Source organism: Tamandua tetradactyla, chromosome 1 (assembly GCF_023851605.1).
Source record: "Tamandua tetradactyla isolate mTamTet1 chromosome 1, mTamTet1.pri, whole genome shotgun sequence".
In the NCBI taxonomy this organism is placed as follows: domain Eukaryota; kingdom Metazoa; phylum Chordata; class Mammalia; order Pilosa; family Myrmecophagidae; genus Tamandua; species Tamandua tetradactyla.
In genome coordinates this window covers 19202252-19228072 of record NC_135327.1, presented here as the reverse complement: position 1 = coordinate 19228072, position 25821 = coordinate 19202252, and the positions used below count along the sequence as shown (strand labels likewise).

The 25821-nt window shown below is 43.1% G+C and overlaps 1 protein-coding gene across 1 annotated transcript in view; it reads left to right on the top strand.

Moving 5' to 3' along the window:
• ZNF341 (zinc finger protein 341) overlaps positions 1–24589 on the top strand; it is a 55919-nt gene extending 31330 nt beyond the window's left edge. The window contains exons 10-15 of the mRNA XM_077111140.1: positions 567–775; positions 6892–6988; positions 8997–9129; positions 21390–21501; positions 21775–21845; positions 23358–24589. Coding sequence (XP_076967255.1) covers positions 567–775; positions 6892–6988; positions 8997–9129; positions 21390–21501; positions 21775–21845; positions 23358–23887 — 1152 coding nt within the window. The 3' untranslated portion in view covers positions 23888–24589. The remainder of the gene's footprint in view (positions 1–566; positions 776–6891; positions 6989–8996; positions 9130–21389; positions 21502–21774; positions 21846–23357) is intronic.
• Positions 24590–25821: the final 1232 nt, after the last annotated feature.

Here is a 25821-nt window from a genome sequence, read left to right as displayed (position 1 = left end):
ACTATAATGGAATACTATTTAGCTGTAAAAAGACTGAAGTTCTGGAACATACTACAACACGGATGAATCTTGAGAATGTCATGTTGAGTGAAACAAGCCAGACATCAAAGGACAAATATTGGATGATCTCAATTATAAGAAATAACTAGAATATGAAAATTCATAGAGACAGAAAGAAGACTACAGGTTACCAGAGGTGGGGATGGGAAATGGGGAAGTATTGCTTAATTGGGGCAGAATTTCTGTTTGAAATGACGAAAGAGTTTGGGTAATGGATCCTGATGATAGCACAACCCTGTGAGTGTAATTAATACCACTGAACTATATATTTGAAAGCAAGTTAATATGGGAGATGTTATGTTGTACCACAACTAAAAAAAGATACACAAATCCTCCTCCCCTATGTCCTCCCACCTCCCCACCCCTACCCCTACCTCCCGGTTCTTGTGGCAGGGGAGCAAGGGAATGGCATTGTTTGATGCACATGCTACAGGGTAGGGGGCGGCAGTGGAGGCAGCTGTCCTCCACTTCTGTCTCCCCTCACATGCCCTGCATCTTCCCTCAAGGTGTACAAGTGTGTGGTCAAAAGCTGTGCGCAGACATTCCCAAAGCTCGACACGTTCCTGGAGCACATCAAGAGCCACCAAGAGGAGCTGAGCTATCGCTGCCACCTCTGTGGCAAGGACTTTCCCTCGCTGTACGACTTGGGGGTACACCAGTACTCCCACAGCCTCCTGCCGCAGCACAGCCCCAAGAAGGACACTGCTGTCTACAAGTAGGTGCCTGCCCCACTTCTCTCTTCCCTGGAGGGCAGGCAGGGAGCCTGGGGGCTGCGGCCATGGTGGCTCTGCCTACTCAGACCAGCAAGGCATCTCAGAGGGGAAACCGAGGGTTCAGGTTGGGGTCCAGCAGTCATACTCATTTGTTAAACCCAGCCTTCTCTGTATAACTCCACCATCACCTTTGATCTTTCTCCTATTCTTTAGGGGTATTTGGGCTATTCCCATTCTAACTTTTCCATTTTGGAAAGGGCTGTCAACAATATGGTATTGGGGATAGGACTAGTTGATGTTCAGGAAGGGCTGGTCCCTCTGCATTTCAGGACTTATCTGGTCCAGGCACCCATCTGGAAGTTGTAGGTCTTGGTAAGTCACCATAGTGCATGGAATCTTTGTAGAATCTTGAATGATTCCGTAGGTATTCTTTGGGATTGGCAGGAATGGTTTTAGTTCGAGTTTGGCAAGTTATGATAGGTAGCAATGTCTAACTGAAACTTGCGTAGGAGTGACCTCCATAGTAGCCTCTCGACTCTATTTGAACTCTCTCAGCCACTGATACCTTATTTGTTACACTTCTTTTCCCCCTTTTAGCCAGAATGGCGTTGTTGATCCCATGGTGCCAGGGCCAGGCTCATCCCTGGGGGTCATCTTCCATGCCATCAGGGAGACTTTCATCCCAGATATCGTGTCCCACTTAAGGGGGAGGGCAATGATTTCACTTGCAGATCTGGGCTTAGAGAGAGAAAGGCCACATCTGAGCAGCAAAATAAGTTCTCCAGAGGTGACTTTTAGGCATTCCTAGAGGTAGGCTAAGCTTTTCTGCTGCGTACATAAGCTTCAGATTAGCAAGCCTCAAGATCAAGGGCTTAGCCTATTGATTTGAGTGTCAAATCCCTCCATTTTTGCTCTGCATTCATTTTGCAGTGCATTTGCCCTGTGTCGTCTGAGAAGAGCAACCCCACAAAACCCAGTGCACAGTGCATGGGGATAGATATTAGTGAAAACAAGGAGGGCTGGTGGGGGGGACACTCAGCCAAATTCACTATAAATATTTCCACGTTAAGATGGCTTGCTTTCCTGCACAATGTTGTAATGCAGGGACTTGGCTAACGACCTCTGTTACTGGGGCCCACCCTATAACTCCTGGGTAAGGCTCCTGGAGTTCAGAGATAAGCTAATACAGACCTTGAGCTTGAAAAGCATAGGCTGCTCAAGGGAGACGAGCTTGGAAATACACACATACACTATGCTATAATAAAATGTTTTCATAGACATAGTAGGGAAGCTGTCCCACGAACAGTAATACCTGAATTGAGTTTTGAAGGATGAAAAGGAGTTTTCCAGGTTGACATGGGTTGGGATGGAGTGTATTTCTAGCAGGGGAACAGTGAGTGTAGAAATAAAAAATAAAATAGCAGGTGACTTAGAAGGCTTGTTGTGCACAAGGGAAACAGGAGAGAATACATAGATGAGGCATGAGGGAGAAAGTAAAGTTATTCCATGAAGGGTGTTATAGCAATCACAAGAGCTTTGAGAAGTTGGCAGGGGGTTGGGACTCAAAAAAAGAAATGTAGGGCAACTTGCCCTGAGGAGACAGAAATGTGGCCAGAGAGAAAGGGAAAATGGGCGAAATTTTGGCCAGTCAAAAGGCAGTATATTAGTTTCTAGGACTGCTATAACAAATTACCATTAACTGGGTGGCTTAAAACAACAAAAACTATTCTCTCACAGCCCATGAGTCTAAAAAACTGAAATCAAGATGTGGGCAGGGCCATGCTGCTCTGAAGGCTCTAGGGAAGAATCCTCCCTTGCCTCTTGCTGGCTTCTGGTGGTTGCTGGCCAGCCTTGGCCTTCCTTGGCTTGTAGCTGCATCACTCCAGTTTCTGCCTTTATCTTCACATGGGTGTCTTTTCTCCGTGTCTGTATCTGAATCTTCCTTTCGTTTCTCTTATAAGACACCAGTCATTGGGTTTAGAGCCTGCCTTGATCCAGTATGACCTTATCTTAACTTGGTTAATCTGCCAAGACTCCATTTCCAAATAAGGTCGCATCGAGGTTCCCAGGCTTGGGACTTGAACCCATCTTTTAGGGGGACACTATTCAACTCCCTACAGGCAGTGATGAATAATTCCCGTTTGTAGTCAGTTTTTTGCTTTTGCCCTTTGAATCTGTGGATTATCTGTGAGTTTCTGGGGCTGTGTGGATCTCTCAAGTGATGGGCCACTTAAAGAGAAGGACGTACCTACTAGGCACCAAGCTCTGACTTAGGGACACTGACCCACAATTCCAGATTTGGGGTAGTACTCTCCCTATTTGAAGAGGAGGACACTGAGACTCAGAGAAGAGATGTGACCTCACGCCATACAGCAGTGTCAACACCAAGCTGGGATTCGAGCCAAAGCCTGGGCCCTTGGAAGCTTCACAACTCTGGTCTTGGAGTTGGCAGACCAAGGATTGAGCCAGTACTGATGGCTCTGTGCCTGCAGTCACTTCTCTCAGCTTCTCTGGCTGGGATCAGAGTGTCAGAAGCTTCTCTGTAGCTGTTGGGGCTGCTGTCCTGGCTAGACAGTCAGTACTGAGGAGGTCAGCCGCCATCTGGATGGCCTGAGGTTGGAGTGGTGTCATGGGTGAAGATAAGGGCTCTGGAGCCAGCCTGCTTTGTGCTCAAATCCTGGCTGGACTACAGACCTAACAGGTGACCTTGGCAAGGCTTTCAGCCACTCTGGACCTCAGTATCTTCACCTGTAAAATGGAGATAATGACTGTGCCTGTCCTGATTGGATTATTTGCAAGGATTAAGTATGACAAGCATAGACTTAGACATGGTGCCTGGAACATAGTAGATGTCAGTAAATGATATTGCTGCAATTATGATGATGCGTGTTATTTAGATATCGATTTGGCTGCATGCAGTAGAAACCCAAAATAACAAGAAGAGGGTTTATTTTTCTCTCACAAAAACGTTTGAGTGGGTGTGGAAGCATCCTCGCGTTTTCAGAGGTATAGGTCCGTCAGTCTGGTTGCTCTGCCCCCTTGAGCCACACTGCCTTGCCCTTCCTGTCTCCTCGGGTGCCTCCCTAGACCCCCCAAGTGAATTTCATGCACAGCATCCTATATGTGCTAATATTTAATTTTCTTTTTAAAAAGATTTGTTGATTTTTTTTTTACTAATTGCAAAAGTAATCCATCTACAATGAGTAGAAAAGGAACCCCTCCTCAAAAAAAAAAAAAAAACCCTCATCAAAAAATAAATTCTTACCACTCAGAAATGACCACTATTAACCTCGTGGTATGTGTCTTTGGGTGTACATCTGTGTCAAACATGTAGATAGAAACATCACAGGCTGTAGTTTGAGTCAGATCATCTAAGACACAGCAACTGAATTTGGTAAAATTCATCACATCATCTTCCTGTTGCACCACTTCCAACAAACAGACTGAAATTTTAGTGGGATCATTCTAGACTTTGGTTTTGTCACAAAGAACTTTTGTAATGAAAAGTATGTGTTTCCCATGTAAAAACAAAACAAAACATGAAAGTATAATGTGGTGGGGGGACCCTATAACATGGGTATCTCTGCATTTCAGCACAAATAGACCTGCCTTATTCTTTTAAACAGCTACGTAGCATTTCATCATACATGAATGTGCCATAATTCATTTAACTGGTCCCTTATTGCTGAATAGCTGGATTATTTCCAGCTTGATGTCATTACAGATGATGCAGTAGGGAACAGTTTTGGATATACATCTTTGCTCCTTTGTAAATAAGTTCTTAGAAGTGATTTTGCAAGGCCTATGGCCAAAGGTTTTTTTTTTTAAGATAAATTACTTACTTCAAAAAATAATATGTGCACACAAAACAGTATTTAAAAATTACAAAGGGCATAGAGTAAAAAGAAATTCCCTGATCTGCCCTGACCCACTTCCCCATTCACTGGCAGAAAGTTTTTTGTTTTTTTTTACTTTTTATTTGACATAATTTCAGACTTACAGAAAAATTATGAGAATAGTACAAAGACTTCCCATATGTACCCTTAATCTAGATATGCCAGATAATCTAGAAATCTTTACACATTTGCTTAGTCATATTCTAAACTATTAGAGAGTAATTTGCAGGCATGATACCTCTTTCCCCTTTTCTGTCTGTGTGTATTTCCTGAACACAAGGATAATCCCTTACAGTGTAATTATCAAAGTCAGTGAGTTAACATTGTTCATCGATAAAATTCTGTATCTCATTTAAGACTTTCAATTTTTTTTTTTTCAAATAGTTCCAATAATATACTTTAGAAGAAAAGAAAAAGTCTTTTTCTGACCCAGGATCCAATCCAGAATCATACGTTGTGTTCAGTTGTCACGTTTCTTCAGTCTTGTTAAAAACAAAGTTCCTCATTCTTTGTCTTTCAGGACCTTGGTGTCTTTGAAGAAAGAGTACAGGCCAGTTATTTGTAGAATGTGCTCAGTTTATCTGATGCTTGGATTCAGGATACACACTTTGGGCAGGAATATCACACAGTGATGGTGTGTCCTTCTCAGTGCACCATAGCAAGAGGCACAGAATGTTGATTTGTTCCATTTCTGGTAATATGACCTGCATGACTTAGTTAAGGTGGTATTTCTGGCAGGGAATTTTAGTTTTAATAGTTCTTGGTAAACTACCTCCCTAACCAACTGATGGCTCTTCCCTGCTGTAGCATGTGGGACGCCTGTCTTCACATGCTTCACAGCAGCTTGTTAGGTCTTTCTCAGCTCTGCTCTTTCCTCCATTTCCTCTTTCTCTCATGCCACCTGGAAACCTTTAGCGTGTGGTTATCTGAGAAGCCTGTGTAGTCTAAGGGGCTCCCCTGGGCCCCTGTGAGCACAGCCTGCCTGGCCTTGGTGGCAGAAGGCAGGGCCCACATTTCTGCTCTGTCATTTCCTTATTGGTGTCTCATAAACAGGTCCACTTTCTGGCAGGTGTTTTCTTGGTAAGGAGATGGCTGGATCTTTTCTTCCTTCAGGGTGGTTGTAGTCTGAAGCTGCTGTCTTGAAGGCATGCTAGCCGTAGTGATGTTACAAATAAAGATCTTTCAAGAATGTTTGTATGTTTGTTAAGATTTTACAATAAAAATATTACAAGAAAAAAGGACTAAAGATCTTGCTTTTAGTGCTTTGTGGGTTGTGAGCTGTTTGGCCTGGTGTCCTTTGACTCTTGTGAAGAATCTTAAATTGAGTGAGAGGCAGGCCCATTTGGGATTCTTACCCCCATTTTATGTCTGAGGAAACTGAGGCTCAGAGACAGGCAGGAGCCCGTGTGGATCCCTGCTTGTCTGACTCTCATGTGACAGCTTCTCTTGGTGCTTAGAGCCGGGTTGTGGACAGGACAGATAAAGTCCCTGAAACCAGAACTCACTTGTTAGTGGAGGAGACAGATATTAACCAAGTAACAAAATAAATAAAATAACTTCAGATAATAAACGCTAAGAAGAAAATAAAACTGGGTGACTTTATAGGAGTGGCCAGGATGAAGAGTGGAGGAAACTTGAGGCAGGATGGTTGGGGAGGGCCTCTCTGAGGAAATGACGCTTAAGCTGAGACGGGAAGTATAAGGAGGCGCTTCCCGGGGGAAGCCTTGGGGGAAGAATGTTGTGGGAGGTGCAAAGGCCCTGGGGTGAGAATGAGCTTGGCATGTTTAAATGACTGGAGGAGGCCAGGGCAAGTGGAGCAGAGTGAGCCAGGTGGAGAGTGGAGAAAGCTGAGGTCTGACAGATGGGAGAGGGCAGGCCAAGCTGGAGAGTTATAAGCAAGGGCACAACTTGATCTGAGTTTCATTTTTTAAAGGCTGCCTCTGGCTGCTCTGTAGAGAAGGGACCACAGGGGGCAGCAAGGAAGCTAAGCTTAGGGACCAGTGAGGGGCTGTTGCACATGTCTGAGTGACAGATGATAGCAGCTTGATTGGGATAGAGATGGTGGCAAGTGAGAAGAGAGGATGGATTTGAGAATGACATAAATCTAGGCTGGGTTTGTGCTTCCTGATGTTGGCCCTGGAAGTGGACTGGTTCCTGCACCTGCTGGGCAAGCCAGGTCCTCCCATGCTCCTTTCTTACCTCTCCTACTCCTTCCCATTTAGGTGCGTTAAATGCGTCAACAAATACTCCACCCCTGAGGCCCTGGAGCACCACCTGCAGACCGCCACGCACAACTTTCCCTGCCCGCATTGCCAAAAGGTGGGTGCCACTGCCCACTTTCCCAGGGCCGGGCTGTCAGAGGGAGCATGATGGTGCTGGAAGGAATAGCTCACCCTTTCCTTTTCCCTGCCTACCTCAGTGTGTGCCAGCAGTGCTCAGGGTTGCATCCGCAAGTGACACTTCATTTTTGAAGAGTAAGAACTCTGCCTGGCCTGATCTACCCATGGGAGGTAGGGCCAACTGCTGAGCCAGGTTAGGCTAAGCTGCTGCAGGCTGAGACCTCTCCGTGGGCCCAGGTCCAGAGTCCGAACAGAGGCCTCTCAGCTTACTGATTTATTATTATAATTGTTATTATTTGTTCTTCTTTTCAGTGAATTTGGAATCCCTCACTAGGCCTGGCCCTTTAATATCATCAAATATCCAATTGTCTCAAAAACATCAGAATTTTTAAAAAGTTGTTTGTTTGAATCAAGTTCACATTTTGTGATTTGTTGGCATAAGAAGAATTTCTTTTCATCTACAGGTTCCCACTACCGTATCCCCTCCTCACCCCCTTTTTTTCTTTCAATTTATTTTTTTAAGAAAATGGGCCATTGGTCCGTGGAGTTTTCTGCAGTCTGGTTTTTGCTAACTGTATCCCCTGATGTATTAACCTGTTTCCTTGTTTTACTCATTTTCTTACAAGTTATGGGAAGATTTTCCAGGACAGCCCTGGTTTCACTTCTTCAGCCTCATTGTAGCTGTTTCTATGATAAACCTTCACTTGAGGCTTTGGAATGTGTGGTACAAGTAAAAGATGTCATGATTTATGCCAGATGCTGTTCTGAGCATTTTATATGAATTGATTCATTTAGTCCCCACCATAACCCTAGGAGGTAGGTGTCCTGTTATTATCCCTGTTATACAGATGTGGAAATTGAGGCACAGAAAAAAAATCACCTAGCTAAGAAATTGTGGGGCTAATATATAATTAGGCAGTTGGGTCTGTGTTCTTGATCACTTCTCTGAAACAAATGAAATGAAAATATAAATTGAATGAGAGAATGTATGTCTTTCCTATGCCTGGGGAAGAAAAAGATCTTAGCTTTCATGTTTTTTGACTTTTTATTATCTTTCTATTCATTTTTAAAATTAGTTGTCCATTTATTCATTCATTTCTTTTTAAAAAAATTTTTTTTATTAATTTACAATTAAAAAATATGACAAGAAACACATATGATCATTCTGTTCTACATATATAATCAGTAATTCACAATATCATCACATAGTTGTGTATTCATCATCACGGTCATTTCTTAGAACATTTGCATTGATTCAGAAAAAGAAATAAAAAGACAACAGAAAAAAATTCATACATACCATACCCCTTACCCATCCCTTTCATTGATCACTAGCATTTCAATCTCAAGTTTATTTTAACATTTGTTCCCCTATTATTTATTTATTTATTTTTAATTTGCTTTTTAAAATACCGAAAAACACCAGACAAATGCAAACATTCTTATTTTGATCATTCTGTTCTACATATATAATCAGTAATTCACAGGATCATCACATAGTTATTCATTCATTTCTTACTTGTCAGTTGTTTCATTCAGCCCTGTGCTGGGAAATTGAAATCCCTCTCTGCCCTCATGGAGCTCCCTGAATAACCAAAGGGCTGTAATTCAGGGGTTAAATGCTGTCCCTGAGCACTATAAAATGTGGATGAACATTCAGGGGAGTAGTTTGCTTTGCTTGATGCTGCTGGAGTCAGGGAAGATTTTGCAGAAGTAGTGAAGGGTCTTGAAGGATGAGTAGGAGTTTGTCAGGCTAAGAGAGAAAGGCCCTCTGGGTAGAATGAATAGTCTGGACAGAAACTCAGAGCACACATGCTTTGGTTGGGCTTATAGGTGAGTAACAGGAGCCATAAGTTCCTGAACTTACATGAACCCTGGCTCTGGTGTTTCCATAGGTGCTGAAATGAGGGGCCCCTTGAGCTCAAAAGGTAACTAGGGTAGGGAGGCCTAGAGAACCAGATCTGAAGCCAGCGCCTCTCTGTCTCCAGGTGTTTCCGTGTGAACGTTATCTGCGGCGTCACTTGCCCACGCACGGCAGCGGGGGCAGGTTCAAATGTCAGGTGTGTAAGAAGTTCTTCCGGCGGGAGCATTACCTCAAGCTGCATGCTCACATCCACTCAGGTGTGTGCCCGCCTCCCACCCAGTTGCCCCCCAGCCCCCTTCCATCCCACTCCCAGTTCCCCTTCCCATCCCCTTCCTGACCCCTCAACTTCCTGTCTTCTCTTATGAGCCAGGGGTTCCTTGGAGTTGGGGGGAGGATTTGTGACTCTGCCCCCTAAAAGTTAGCCCCGCTCAGACCATTCTGGGCATCAGCCCATTCTAGATGAGGGCACTGCTGTCATTGCAAAACTCTCTCATGCAAGCCTGAACAAAACCCTGGTTTCCCAGTCAAGACACATTGAATTTTATTTTCTTTTAGTCTTTAAATGTTTTTTTTTAATTTTAATTTTAAAACAGTTTTCAGTAAGCTTTTTTAATTGAAAAAGATAAAATATTGAAAAGAATTCAAAGATGGGGAAAACCTGAGGAAAAATTCTTGACCGTAAAAAAGCATATGTAATAGAAATTAACATCCCCCACCTAGATTACTACTTCAACTGTGTTTACTTTTTATTTTAATGATCTATGGTAAAAATAACATTTTATATGGCCGTCCAGTATACACTTATAGGCACTCAGAATATGTTGAAACAAAAGTTTCATAAAGCTGTATTTTCTATTCTGTTCTAATTTTCAATATCAGTTTTTAAAATAACTACCAGCAGGTTGTAACTTGAAGTTTGTGGTTTGAAAAACACTACTAATTTCCCTCCCCAAAGGCAATGGTTATTAGCAGTCTAGTTTGGGTCATTTTAGTGCTGTTTTGTATTTATTTTTAAATACCATGCTTGTTTATTTTTATACAAATTGACATATAATATCTCATATATTGTGTACGTTTTTTCTTTACTTATCAATATACCTTGAAGATGTTCCCTAACAGCACCTTTTTTCAGCTATATGGGTCCCTTGGCAAGCTTTTGGGAGTGTATCTATGGTATATAGTCCTAACAGTAGAAATGCTAGGTTAAAGCATATGCATTGGTAATTTTGATAGATATCACCAAACTGCTTTCTAAATTGTTTTTTTTAACAATTTTTATTGTGAAATATAACATATACACAAAAAAAAGCAATAATTTTCAAAGTACATTCTAACAAGTAATTACAGAACAGATTTCAAAGTTTAGTATGGGTTACCATTCCACATTTTCAGGTTTTTCATTCTAACTGCTACAAAACACTGAAAGCTAAAAGAAATATCATTACAGTGATTCAGCAGTCATACTCATATGTTAAATCCTATTCTTCTCTGATATAATTCCTCCTTCTCCATCGATTCTACTCCCAATGTATATGGATATTTGGGCTATACCCATTCTAACATTTTCGTATTGAAAAGGGGTGTCAACAATATAGGATAGGGGGATGGAATTAGTTGATGTTCTTAGAGAGTCCGGCCCCTCTGGGTTTCAGGATTTATCTGGCTTAGGAACCCTCTCGAAGTTATAGGTTTCAGGAATGTAAACTTAGTACATGAAACTTTTTTAGAGTCTCAGAACACTAGGTGTTCTTTGGGGTTAACAGGAATGATGTTAGTTGGCGTATGGCAAACCATGGCAATTAGCCATATCTATCTGAAGTTTGCATAAGAGTAGCCTCCAGAGTAGCCTCTGGACTCCATTTGAACTCTCTTAGCCACTGATACTTTTTTTGTTGTTGTTACATTTCTTTTCCCCTTTTTAGTCCAGAAGACATTGTTAATCCCTTGGTGCCAGAGCCAGGCTCAACCCATGTCCCCCGTTATCAAGGAGACTTTCACCCATGAATATCATGTCACATATAGGAGATAGGATAATAATTTTCTTTGCAAAGTTGGATTTAGTGAGAGAGGCCACATCAAGGCAACCGAAGAGGTTTCCTGGAAGTAACTCTTGCATAATTATAGGTAGTCTTACCTTCTCCGCTGCAGAAATAAATTTTATAAGGGCAAACCCCAAAATCAAGGACTTGGCCTATTTTCTTAGGAGCCCCTAATATTTGAGAGATTGCCAGAGGTTTCCCAGATGAGAAAATTTAATATGTCCATATTTTTTTCTCTACTCCCTCAAGGGACTCTACCAATACCTTTTAATTTTCAGCCCACCATAGTCTGGGATGTCTCTGGGTATTACATGAAACTATGCAGAATTACAAGGCCTCGTTCCCATTCTGGGCTCCATGAGTTTTGAGTTGTTTAAATGAGCCACACAGACAGATTGATTTAGATTATGTGATACAGAAAATTTAGGTGATAGACATAATAAATCTCTCTGCCCTTGGTCTCATGCAGTAGGTGAACCTTTAGAGTACATGCACTACACCATCTTTTACCCTGTATTCTGATTTACCTTAGTCCCAACCACATCAGCTTGATTTTTATCTCTAAAAGTCTAATCTCTTTTTCAGTTATTTTAACTATTATATATGTAGCAGTGCTGACTTTCAGAGTTGCAGAACTCCATTTATGAGTATTAGGTGTCACAAAGGTACTAAAATTCCAGGGAAATACCAGTTATTCTAGTTTGCTAGCTGCTAGAATTCAATATACCAAAAACGGAACAGCTTTTAAAAGGGGGAATTTAATGAGTTGCTGGTATACAGTTCAAAGGCCGAGAAAATGTCCCAATTAAAACAAGTCTATAGAAATGTTCAATCTAAGGCATCCAGGGAAAGATACCTTGGTTCAAGAAGGCCGATGAAGTTCAGGGTTTCACTCTTAAGTGAGAAGGCACATGGGGAACACAGTCAGGGCTTCTCGCTAGGCTGGAAGGGCACATGGCAAATACGGCATCATCTGCTAGCTTTCTCTCCTGGCTTCTGGTTTCATGAGGCTCCCCGGGAGGCGTTTTCCTTCTTTATCTCCAAAGGTCGCTGGCTGGTGGACTCTCTGCTTTGTAGTGTTGCTCTCTCTGAATCTCTTATTCTCCAAAATATTTCCTCTTTTATAGAACTCCAATAAACCGATCAAGACCCACCCAAATGTGTGGAGACATGTTGTCCCCTAATCCAATTTAACAACCACTCTTGACTAAATTACATCATCCAGGGAGATGATCTGATTACAGTTTCAAACATACAGTATTGAATAGGGATTATTCTACCTTTATGAAATGGGATTTATATTAAAACATGACTTTTCTTAGGGGGCATACTTCCTTTCAAACCAGCACACCAGTTTATTTAGCTCAGTGTCTTAGAATCTAGAAATATATTTACTGTTACAGACTAAGTATGGCTGCTATAAGAGCTTACAATCTAGGTTCCAATTTTCTTAGAAGTATTTTCTGAAAGAGATCATAGTATATTTATTCTTTTGTTTCTGGCTTATTTTGCACAACACATTGTCCCCAAGGTTCATTCGCTTCATTGTGTGCCTCACAATATTCCATCAAAAATATATCACAGTTTACTTTTCAGCTTCTCAGCCGTTATACCCTTCAGCCTCCTCTATTTTCATGGATAATATCCAAAATAAACAAACCATGTCTTACGGTATCCTCACTTGGTTGTACAATCAGCAGCATTCTTAATTTTACACTATTTTCATTGGCCCAAAAAGACAAAGAACTGATAAATACGGGTTCATCAAATATCAAATAAAACTTCCCCTTATCTCTTGTCCCTCTGTCCCAGATATACATCCCTTGCATTGCTGTGGTACTGCTGCTGTCTTCCTATTAACCGTGGGCCATAGCATGCAATATTAGTTTTCCCCCTAACTCCCTTGATTTTTGACTCTTAAGATCAGACATTTGAAGGAGTTCATCCAAGAACTTATTAATAATTTTGGAGTTAAGCAGTCAGACATATGGCACTATACATCCCCTTTCAATTATATTCTCCTTCAATATGGCAATGTTACTTATAATCCCACTAATTAGCTACCATCACTTCTATCTGTTCCCTTACCTTTAAATTCACCTTCATTGGGTAACCTTTCCCGTCTCTAGCCACTGTAAACCTCTAGGTCCCTTATACTCTACAGTGTAATTCTCTGAGATTACCTTAACCAGAGTTATAGTAATGAAATCATACAGTATCTATCCTTTCGGTCTGACTTATTTCACTCAACATTATGTCCTCAAGGTTCATCCATGCTATCATATGCTTCAGGGCTTCATTTTGTCTAAATGCTATGTAATATTCCATTGTATGTATATACCACATTTTGTTTATCCACTTGTCTGTTGATGAGCACTTGGATTGTTTCCATCTTTTGGCAATTGTGAATAGTGCCACTGTGAACATCAGTGTGCAAGTATCTGTTCTTGTCACTGCTTTCAGCTCGTCTCATTGTACACCAAGTATTGGTATTACCAGGTCATAGGGCAAGTCAATATTTAGTTTTTTGAGGAACTGTCAAACTATCTTCCACAGCAGCTGCACTGTTTTATATTCCCACCAGCAGTGAATAGGTGTTCCAATTTCTCCACATCCTCTCCGATATTTGTTTAATAATAACCATCCTTATACGTGTGAAATGATATCTCATTGTTGTCTTGATTTGCATTTGCCTTGTAGCTAATGAAGATGAGCATCTCTTCATGTGTTTTTTAGCCATTTGTATTTGCTTTTCAGAAAAGTGCCTATTCATATCTTTTGCCCATTTGGTCTTTTTTTTTTTTTTTTTTTTTTAACGGAAAGAAAAAAAAATTAACACAACATTTAGAAATCATACCATTCTACATATGCACTCAGTAATTCTTGACATCATCACTTAGATGCATGATCATCGTTTCTTAGTACATTTGCATCGGTTTAGAGGAACTAGCAACACAACAGAAAAAGATATAAAATGTTAATATAGAGAAAAGAAATAAAAGTAGTAATAATAGTAAGAAAAAATAAACCAAAAACAAAAAAAACCCTATAGCTCAGATGCAGCTTCATTCAGTGTTTTAACATGATTACTTTACAATTAGGTATTATTGTGCTGTCCATTTTTGAGTTTTTGTATCTAGTCCTGTTGCACAGTCTGTATCCCTTCAGCTTCAATTACCCATTATCTTACCCTGTTTCTAACTACTGCTGGACTCTGTTACCAATGACGTATTTCAAGTTTATTCTCGAATGTCCGTTCACATCAGTGAGACCATACAGTATTTGTCCTTTAGTTTTTGGCTGGACTCACTCAGCATAATATTCTCTAGGTCCATCCATGTTATTACATGCTTCATAAGTTTATCTTGTCTTAAAGCTGCATAATATTCCATCGTATGTATATACCACAGTTTGTTTAGCCATTCTTCTGTTGATGGACATTTTGGCTGTTTCCATCTCTTTGCAATTGTAAATAACGCTGCTATAAACATTGGTGTGCAAATGTCCGTTTGTGTCTTTGCCCTTAAGTCCTTTGAGTAGATACCTAGCAATGGTATTGCTGGGCCGTATGGCAATTCTATATTCAGCTTTTTGAGGAACCACCAAACTGCCTTCCACAGTGGTTGCACCATTTGACATTCCCACCAACAGTGGATAAGTGTGCCTCTTTCTCCACATCCTCTCCAGCACTTGTCATTTTCTGTTTTGTTGATAATGTCCATTCTGGTGGGTGTGAGGTGATATCTCATTGTAGTTTTGATTTGCATTTCTCTAATGGCCAGGGACATTGAGCATCTCTTCATGTGCCTCTTGGCCATCCGTATTTCCTCTTCTGGTAGGTGTCTGTTCAAGTCTTTTTCCCATTTTGTAATTGGGTTGGCTGTCTTTTTGTTGTTGAGTTGAACAATCTCTTTATAAATTCTGGATACTAGACCTTTATCTGATATGTCATTTCCAAATATTATCTCCCATTGTGTAGGCTGTCTTTCTACTTTCTTGATGAAGTTCTTTGATGCACAAAAGTGTTTAATTTTGAGGAGCTCCCATTTATTTATTTATTTCTTCAGTGCTCTTGCTTTAGGTTTAAGGTCCATAAAACCGCCTCCAGTTGTAAGATTCATAAGATATCTCCCTACATTTTCCTCTAACTGTTTTATGGTCTTAGACCTAATGGTTAGATCTTTGATCCATTTTGAGTTAACTTTTGTATAAGGTGTGAGATACGGGTCTTCTTTCATTCTTTTACATATGGATATCCAGTTCTCTAGGCACCATTTATTGAAGAGACTGTTCTGTCCCAGGTGAGTTGGCTTGACTGCCTTATCAAAGATCAAATGTCCATAGATGAGAGGGTCTATATCTGAGCACTCTATTCAATTCCATTGGTCGATATATCTATCTTTATGCCAATACCATGCTGTTTTGACCACTGTGGCTTCATAATATGCCTTAAAGTCCGGCATCACGAGACCTCCAGCTTCGTTTTTTTTCCTCAAGATGTTTTTAGCAATTCGGGGCAACCTGCCCTTCCAGATAAATTTGCTTATTGGTTTTTCTAATTCTGAAAAATAAGTTGTTGGGATTTTGATTGGTATTGCATTGAATCTGTAGATCAGTTTAGGTAGGATTGACATCTTAACTATATTTAGTCTTCCAATCCATGAACATGGTATGCCCTTCCATCTATTTAGGTCTTCTGTGATTTCTTTTAGCAGTTTTTTGTAGTTTTCTTTATATAGGTTTTTTGTCTCTTTGGTTAAATTTATTCCTAGGTATTTTATCCCATTTGGTCTTTTGTTGTTGAGCTGTATAGTTTCTTTATGTACATAGGCTATCAAACTTTTATCTGATATGTAGCTTCCAAATATTTTCTCCCATTTAGTTGGCTGCCTCTTCACCTTTTTGACAAAGCCACTTGAAGCACAGAAGCTTTTAATTTTAAGGAGTTCCCCATTTATCAATTTTTTTTCTTTCATTGCTTGTGCTTTGGGTGTAAAGTTTAAGACGCTATCTCCTGTTACTAGGTCTTGAAGACCTATTACTAGGTCTGCATTTTCTTCTAGGTGTTTTATGAAACTGACCGTTATATTTAGGTCTTTAATCCATTTTGTTTTTGTTTTTTCTTGCATGTGTGTGTGTTTTGGGAAGTGCAGAGACTGGGATACAAACCCCTTTAATCCATTTTGAATTAATTTTTGCATAGGGTATAAGGTAGTGGTTCTCTTTCATTCTTTTGGCTATTGATATCCAGTTCTTCCATGCCCATTTATTGAAAAGACTGTTCTGTCCCCGTTCAGTGGATTTGGGGACCTATTGAAGATTAATTGACCATAGATTGGTCATTTATCTCTGTACTCTCTATTCAATCCCATTGGTCAATACTTTTGTCTTTGTGCCAGTACCATGGTGTTTTGACCACTTGTGGCTTTATAGTAAGGTTTAAAGTCTGGAAGTGTTAGTCTTCCCACTTCACTCTTCTTTTTTAGGATATCTTTAGCTATTCATAGTGTTTTTCCCTTCCCCAAAATTTTGATAGCTAGCTTTTTCCAAGTCTTCAAAGTAGGTTGTTGGAATTTTGATTGGTATTGCATTAAATCTGTAGATCAGTCAGTTTGGGTAGCATTGACATCTTCACGACATTCACCCTTCCTATGAGCAGGAAATGTCTTCCCATCTATTTAGGTCTTCTTTGATTTCTTTTATAAATGTTTGTTGTTTTCTCTATACACATCCTTGACATCCCTAGTAAAGGTCATTCCTAGATATTTGATTCTTTTGGTTGTTATTTGGAATGAAACTTTGTCCTTAATTGTCTCCTCAGTTTGGTCATTACTTGTGTATAAAAACATTACTGATTTTTGTACCTTAATCTTGTAACCCGCCACTTTGCTGAATTTGTTTATTAGCTCAAGTAGCTTTGTCATAGATTTCTCAGTTTTCCAAGTATAGGACATGTTGTCTGCAAATAATGAAAGTTTTACCTTTTCCTTTCCAGTTTGGATGCCTTTTATTTCTTTCTCCTGCCTGATTGCTCCAGCTAGTACTTCTAGAACAGTGTTGATTAAAAGTGGTGACAGAGAGCATCCTTGTCTTGTTCCCAATCTTACGGGAAATGCTTTCACTCTCTCACCATTAAGTATAATGTTGGTTATATGTTTTTCATATATGCTCTTTATAATATTGAGGAAGTTTCCTTTGATCCCTACTTTCTGAAGTATTTTTATCAAAGAAGAATGCTCAGTTTTTGTCTAATACTTTTTTGGCATCAATCAATATGACTGTGTGATTTTTTTCCCTTTCAATTTCTTAATATGCTGTATTACTCTGATTGATTTTCCTGTGTTGAACTACCCTTGCATTCGTGGTATAAACTCCACTTGGTCAGGATGCATAACTATTTTAATGTGTTGGATTCAGTTTGCTAGTATTTTCGTTGAGAATTTTTGCATTTATGTTCACTAGGGAGATTGGTATGTAGTTTTCCTTTCTTGTAGCATCTTTATGCAGTTTTGGTATTGGAGTGATGTTAGCATCATAAAATGAGATAGGTAGCGTTTCTTTTTCCTAAATTTTTTGGAAGAGTTTGAACAGGGTTGGTTTTAGTTCTTTTTGTACTGTTTGATAAAATTCTCCTGTGAAGCCATCTGGTCCTGGACTTTTCTTTGTAGGAAGATTTTTGATGACTGTTTGAATCTATTTACTTCAATTGGTTTGTTAGGATTTTCTATTTCTTCTTGACTCAGTGTAGTTAGTTTGTGTGTTTCTAGGAATTTGTCCATTTTATCTAAGTTGTGTAGTTTGTTGGTGTGTAGTTGTTCATGGTATCCTCTTATAATTTTTAAAATTTCTTTGGGATCCGTGGTTATGACCCCCTCTCATTTCTGGTTTATTTGCATCCTCTCTCTTTTTTTTTCTTTGTCATCCTAGCCAGGGGGGCCATCATTTTTATTGATTTTCTCAAAAACCAACTTTTGGTTTTGTTAATTCTTTCTATTATTTTTTGGTTCTCCAGTTCATTTATTTCTGCTTTAATCATTGTTATTTCTCTTTGTCTATTTTCCTTGCAGTTGGTTTGTTGTTCTTTCTCTAGTTCCTCCAGCTGAGCAGTTAGTCCTCAATTTTTGGTCTTCTTTTTTTAATATTGGCATTTAGGGCAATAAATTTCCCTTTCAGCACTGCCTTGCCGCATCCCATAAGTTCTGATATGTTGTAGTCTCATTATCATTTGTCTCCAGATATTTAGTGATGTCTCTAGCAATTCTTCTTTGACCCACTGATTATTTAAGGGTGTATTATTTAATCTCTGTATATTTGTGAAAGCTCTGGTTCTTTGGTGGTTAATCTCCAGCTTCATTCAGTTGTGGCCAGAGAAAGTGCTTTGGATAATTTTAATCTCATTAAATTTCTAAAGACCTGTTTTGTGTCCCAGCAAATGCTTGATCCTGGAGAATGTTCCATGAGCACTGGAAAGGAATGTATATCCTGGTGTTTGGGGGTGTAATGATCTATGTATGTCTATTAGGTCTAATTCATTTATCACGTTGTTCGAGTTCTCTGTTTTCTTGGTGATCCTCTGTCTGGTTGTTCTGTCTGTAGAGGAGAGTGGTGTATTGAAGTCTCCCACTTTTATTGTTGAAATGTCTATAGCTCCTTTCAGTTTTGCCAGTGTTTGCCTCATGTACTTTGGAGCTCTTTGATAGGGAGCATAAACATTTATGACTGTTATTTCTTCTTTGTGAATTGTCCCTTTTACTAATATGTAGTGTCCTTCTTTATCTGTTATGATGTCTTTATATTTAAAGTCTATTTCTTTGGGTTACAACTTGCATAGAACATCTTTTTCTATCCTTTCACTTTCATTCTATTCATATCCTTGGGTCTAAGATGTATCTTGTGTAAACAGCATATAGATGCATCATATTTTTAAATGCATTCTGCCAATCTGTATCTTTTAATTGTTGAGTTTAGTCCATTAACATTTAAAGTTATTACTGTAAAAGCAGTTCTTGAATCTACCATCTTATCCTTTGGTTTTGATTTGTCAGATCTGTATATTCTTTTCCCTTTCTCTGTTTTTATTCTTTAAATTACCCTTACTGGTACTCTTCAATTCTGTGCCCTCCTCTAGACCTCCCTCTCCTGTCTTTATTTTTTTTTTTCAGCCAACAGAACTCCCTTTAGTATTTCTTGTAGGGCAGGTTCTTGTTGACTAGTTCTCTCTTTGTTTATCTTAGAAGATTTTACTCTCTCCCTCAGTTTTGAAGGACAGCTTGGCTGGATAAAGAATTCTTGGCTGGAAGCCTTTCTTGTTCAGGATCTTAAATATATCAAACCACTGTCTTCTCACCTCCATGGTGCCTGTTGATTAGTCTGAACTCCATCTATGCATGCCCGAGATCCCCGGGCCTCCGTGGGTAAAGGGGAGTGGGACTAGAACTCCACGAGCCTCCCTCATCTGCCAGCCATTGGATTGGCCCCACTCCACATCCCACCCTCCTTCCTGGGGTGGGGGTATACCTGCCCTGTCTCTGACAAAACCAGGCCCCCAAAGCAGCCCACCTCAGGGGTGTGGTGTAGGTACTGTGCACTAACTAGTGGTCCCTGTGCACAGGGGTTCCAAGTCTGCTGCCCTCTGGGCTCTCCACAGGAACTCCTGGCTCGGGGACTATGAGAGAAACCTCCTAAGCCTACTGCAGGAGCTGGCCGGAGAGTAGGAGCAGCTGCTCCCTGGGGACCTGTGCCCCAACCCCCCACCCCACCCCCGTGCACTGCCTGCGCTGCGTGGGCTCGCAGATGAGAACACTCAAACCTCTCTCTCCATCCCAGTCTCTCCACTTCAGCTGCAGTCCCTTTTTTTTTTTTTGATGCTTTTCTTATTGTTCCATGCAGCTTGGGTGAAATCAGCCTACCCTACTCTGCCATCTTCCAGAAGTCCTGCTTTCTAAGTTTTAAAAAATTATTCTTAATCAAAAGTAATACATACTTATTGTGAAAATGGAACAGTATAGAAGTATATAAAGTAAAAATGTTTAATGCCCTTCAAGTCTTAATTGTTACTGACAGTTTGATGTGTGTCCTCCCCCTCGCAACTCTCTGTGCATATTCTGTGTATGTACAAACACACATGGCTTAGGGTTTTTTAGGGAGCATGTGGAGATTGTGTTTTTTCTAATGAAAAGGAAGCCGTGTTATGCTGTTCCCCAGCTTTCATTTCTCCCTGCTATTGTGTCCAGGTGATCTTTCCAGATCAGGAAACACAGATCAACCTTAATCGTTTTATGACTGCAGAGACTTCTATTGTAAGGGCCAGAATTTCCTTAACCACAGGGTTGGTATTTTTCAAAAGCACTTTATTCATTCCAGAGGGAGAACAAAGAGGAAATAATGGCAGGAAATCAAAAGAGCCTAGAAGCAGCCCTTTTTTAAAGGGCAAATTGTGACCCTACTGGAACTTGGCAGGCTTTTCCTGTGGGCTCCTCAGGTGACCCCTGACCCCATCAGGTGAGAGTTGTCCCTTCTTCCCACTACACACACATAGAGGACAGACCCCAGTTTACTTTCTCCTGCTGTAAGATAACCTGAAGTCACGCTGCTGAGCTGGAAGCTTAGCTCCCCCAAACACTAGGCACAGACCTTGAGTAAGCCACTCCATCTCCCTGAACCTTGGTTTTCTCAACTATAAAATGAGGATAATGATAGTATTTACCTCGTGGTTTGTTGCTGGGATCCCATCAGGTGAGATGTAATTCCCTCTTCCCTGTGCAGACTGCTTCAGTGAATACCGTGACCATCTGCCCCATTCCTCAGGCCACACCTCAGACACATCCTTGACATCCCCCTTCCTCTCATACCCACAGCAGTCTCTTAGCAAGAGCTGTTCATTCTACTTCCCAAACATAGCCTGTACCCAGCCAGTTCCTGTTATTGAACTAGCGTCCTTCCTGCCTCCACTCTCACCCATTATCCACATGCAGCCAAGAGAGCCTGTTAAAATCATAAGTCAGCTCCAGTCCCGCCTCTGCTCAGACCCTCTGCTGGCTTCTCATCTTGCTCAGGATAAAGGCCAAGGTTCCTGCCTTGACCTTCCAGTCCCTCCCAGTCTGGCCCAGCTATCTCACTGACCTCACATCCTGCCTCCTTCTCCAGCCACACTGGCATCTCCATTGTTCCTCAGGTACACCAAGCATGTTCCCCAGGCCTTTACACTTACTTTTCCTTCTGTCTGAGACTCTGTCCCCCAGATTTCCACATGACCACTCCCTAAACAACCTCAGATCTCAACTCGGTGTGATGCCTCATCAGAGAGGCCTTTCCTGAGCACCTTATCTACAATAGCTCTGTCTTCCCCTTGACCAAAAAAAAAAATCATGAGGAATGGTAGAGGCTGTTTTTTTCCAGGCCACCTCCCAGAAGGAATTGCTGGCTCAGCAGGCCACGTGGTGACCCCTGGGGTCCCTGTCCTTGTTTCCCTCCTGCAGGTGAGAAGCCCTATAAGTGCTCCGTGTGTGAGTCTGCATTCAATCGCAAGGACAAACTGAAGAGACACATGTTGATCCATGAGCCATTCAAGAAATACAAATGCCCCTTCTTGTGAGTAGAGGCTGGCACAGGTCAGGGAGCGGGTGGTTTCCTTTAGCAGGGGCCCCCAGGGAGGGCAAGACAGAAGAATGTCAGGTCTGTGGACCAAAGGCCTGCTCTCTTTTTATCCTGTCCTCTGGTCCCTGCCTGTCTCACTCTCTGCCCTGCTTCCTTGCTCAGTCCTTAGACTAGACACGGCTGTCCCTTATGTCCAGGGCCGGCGGCGGGATGGTCAAGAGGGTCCTAAGCCTGATGAGCTTCCCCTGACCAGGCTTTGGGTTCTAGGACACATACAGGCTGCAGTAAGGAGTTCAACCGGCCAGACAAGCTGAAGGCTCACATCCTCTCCCATTCCGGTAAGCAGCCTGAGGGGCTACCAGGAGGGGCAGGCCTGCCAGGAGGAGAAAGAGCAGACATACCCAGGGGGTTATTATCCCTGCCTGGAACAGTCCATCCAGTAGACTTTCCTTCATGTGGACTGTGAGCCAGCCCTGTGTTAGGGTCCTCAGGAAGTCCAGAAGTGAATCAGACACGGTCCTCAACAGACCTGGGAAGAGAACACTGGAAGTCAGAGGGTCTCCAGTATGATAGAGGTGTGGATCAGGTGTGGAGGGAGATCATATTCCAGGTCCAAGACATGGCCTGTTCCTGTCCTCAGAGGTTCTCAGAGGTTCCTGAGGCAGCAGCCTGGCTGGCTTTCCACGTATTTTTTCCATTTGGTCCAGAACAGGGTTTCTCATCCTGAGCACTTTTGACATTTGGGCCAAATAATTCTTTGTGGTGGGGGCCTGTCCTATGCACTGTAGGGTGCTTCACAGCGTCCCTGGCCTCCACCCACCAGATGCCAATAGCGTGCCCCCTCCAGTGACGATAACCCCAGACGGGTGTGGGCTGGAGATGACTTCGTAGTGGCCATAGAAGCATCAGTGATTTATTAAATGAGTGACTATTGAGAACTATAACCATGTGCCAGGAAGTCGGTGAGCTTGGGAGAGTCAGAAAGGCAAAACCTACCCAGCCATCTCGGGGAAGTTTAGTGCTTAGTGAGGGAGACCAAAAAAACACAATGAGCAAACAGATACATAACAGTAAAGTACACCAAGCATGGAGACAGAAATAAACAGGATGACGGCAGAGAATGAAAGTGAGGGATTAGGGAGAGCTTCCGTGAGAAGATGACTTGAAAACTGAGTCCTGAGGGATGAGAATAGCTGGGGACATGACTTCCTGGAGTGAAGAAGCAGCAAATGCAAAGTCCTTAGGCAGGGAGGAGATTGGGGGTGTGGGGGGGAGGCTTTTGAGGCAAGGAAGGGTGGGTGGGAGGCCTGGAGCCCAAGAAACGAGGTGGGTACAAGGATGGGTGGGGCGGAGAGGAAGACAGACTGGGGAGAAAATCAGACTGGACAGGATTTTGTGAGAAACTTGGGTATCACTGGAAGGTTTGGAACATAAAATGTCATGATCATTTCTCTTTTACAAAGATCTCTGGCTGCCCCCAGGGTAATGGACCGATGGAGCCAGGGAGGGAGCAGGCAAACTGGAGAGGAAGCTGCCGCTCTGGTCATGATGGCCTGAACTAGGTGGCAAGTTAGCCAGGGCTCAGAGATTGCCTGGCATCTCCATGCAAAGGGAAAAGCAAGTAGAGGCACAGAGGTAGGAGCCACCTTGGAGCATTTGAGGAGAGAGGGGAATGGCTGGCTCAGAGTGTTGTGGAGAAGGTAGGGGATGAGATTGGAGAGGGGGCAGGGCCGGATGGCACAGGTGCTTGTATGCCAAAGCAAGAGACGGACTTTTATTCCAAGTGCAGCATACGCCACTACAAGGTGAGGCCTGAGTAGCCCCTCACCAGTTTCCCCCTTGCTCCTCAGGCATGAAGCTCCACAAGTGTGCCCTGTGCAGCAAGGCCTTCAGCCGCCGCGCCCACCTCGCCGAGCACCAGCGTGCCCACACAGGCAACTACAAGTTCCGCTGTGCTGGCTGTGCCAAGGGCTTTTCCCGCCATAAATACCTCAAGGATCACCGCTGCCGCCTTGGCCCCCCAAAGGACAAGGATCTGCAAGCCCGGCGCACCCCCCGGAGGAGGGCAGCCCCCCGCAGTGGCAGCAGTGGCGGGCGCAAGGTGGTGATGCCCCTGCCTGACCCACTGGGGCTGGAGGAACTGAAGGATGCAGGGGCTGGAGTAGTGCCTGAGGCCACCCCCAGCAAGCCACCCTTCGCTGAGCCAGATGCCGTCCTTTCTATTGTGGTGGGTGGCACAGTGGGCGGGGAGCCTGAGCTGGTGGTGCCCGGGCATGCAGAGGGTCTGGGCTCCAATCTGGCTCTGGCAGAACTGCAGGCAGGGGCCGAGGGCCCATGTGCCATGCTTGCCGTGCCTGTCTACATCCAGGCCTCAGAGTGATGGACCCTTGGTGTTTGCTCCCCCACCTAGCCTGATGCTCGTTCTTGGATCGCGACCTCTTGGGGACAACCTAGAAGTCCTTCCCAATGGAAGTGAGCTGTCATTGGGAAACCTTTTGGAGCATCATTTCTAAGCCCTGGCCTATGGCTGCACTCCTGGGTCCCCTCTTCTGCCAGAAAGCCTTTCAGGATTCTGGGATCTGAGATTCTGTGGCTCTCACGCAGGAAGCGATGGCAAGAGAGACGGCTGGAACCTGAGCAGCCCCGGGTCTGGCTCCTGGGCTGGTCCCGGCAGGTGTCCTTCTTTCTCTCCTGAGAGAGAAGACAAGGCAGGCCCTCCCACTCCACTCTGGCTGCCTTTGGTAGGCCTGACATGGTCAGAGATTTATCTATCAGACCTTTTCCCACGCAGCTTCTTGTGAAATCCTTGAGACAACTCTGTGATGTAGGCATTTAGGAGGCAGTCGAGTGTCATGGTTAGAGTGCAGGTATCAGCCAGATCTGGCTTCAAATCCAAGCACTCATTTGCGGGGTGACCTTGGACAAGTCACTTCACCTCTTAGAGCCCCATGGTCCTCATCTATACAACGGGACTAATAATAGTACTACCTCATAGGATTGTCGTGGGGATCCAGGATGGTGAAAAGGGGCTCAGTATGGTACCCTGCACTCCAAAAATGGTCAATAAATGTTTTTATCACAATTGTGTGTCCAAATGGCTCAGGTCTGAGCCTTGGGAGTTTCTTTCTTTGCCCCTAGGTGGCTGCACTCCTTCCTCCAAGGCACCCGGGGCTGAGGGGTCCCGTGCCTCCCCCACATGTCTGATTCTTCTGCCTTGGCTGCCCCTTGTTAGCCATGAAGAGGTCATAAAGGAAGGAGCAGGCTTTGGTGCTCCGAGAACAGGCTTGTAATAGAATATGGCCCATGCAAACAGCCAGGGGAGGGGGTTTATACTCACTGTCGAAAATTCAGGATTCTGGGCCTCACCCCAGTCCTTCGGAATCAGAAACTCCCAGAGCCAGAAGTCCATTTTGAGCAGGCGTCAGGGAGTGCCGTAGATGCCCCCTTCTCCAGCACTCCCTCAGCTGCGTCTGTTTGGGGGTGGGATGGTCAGGGCCCCACCCACGGCCCCTCAGCTAGTCCATGCTCACCAGGAGGCTGAAAGGAAGAAAAGGGGCTTTGACTGTTTCCTCTATTTTCTTCATAACCACCCCTCTCAGCCAGGTCACCTCCATTACAGGAAGGGAAAATGAGGCTCAAAGATGGTACAGGGCAGTACAAGCAGGGTTGTCTGACTCAGTTTGATGACCGACTTTCCTTGAGGGCTGGCACATCTCTCAGACATCGGTAGGGGCTCAGGGCTGGAGGTCAGAGCCAAGCCCAGTTTCCCCAAGTCCTCAGGAGGATTACGATCCTGTGGGAGGGGTAGGTGAGCATCAGCACACAGCTGATGGGGATGAGGCCTGTCAGTGTGGCTAACCCTCAAAAAGGCCAGAGGAAGGAGTGGTCAGGGGCAGGAAGGCTCCTCAAAAGAGAAGATATTTGAGCTAGACCTCTGCATGGAGCGCTCTGATGGGTAGATTGGAGAAGTCAGTCCAGTAAGAAAAAGGCAAGCAAAGGCCTCAAGCCATGACAGTGAAGTGCTTGTCATATTACGGGGCTGATGAACGGTCAAGGGTGACCAGAGAGCTGGGGGCAGTGGGTGGATGATGATGAGATTCTTCTAGTGATGGACCCTCAGCCCTGTCAGGTGGGCACCATGACCTTTCTTAATCGCAGATGAAGAAATGGAGGCACAAGGAGGCAAAGTCCCTTGCCCAAGCCCACCAGCCAATAAGTGGCAAAACCAAGATTCAAGCCTGAGCAGCCTGCCTCCATGTGCTCTTAGCCACTTTCTTTATTGAAATATAGGTTGATGTGAAATCAGAGAGAGCT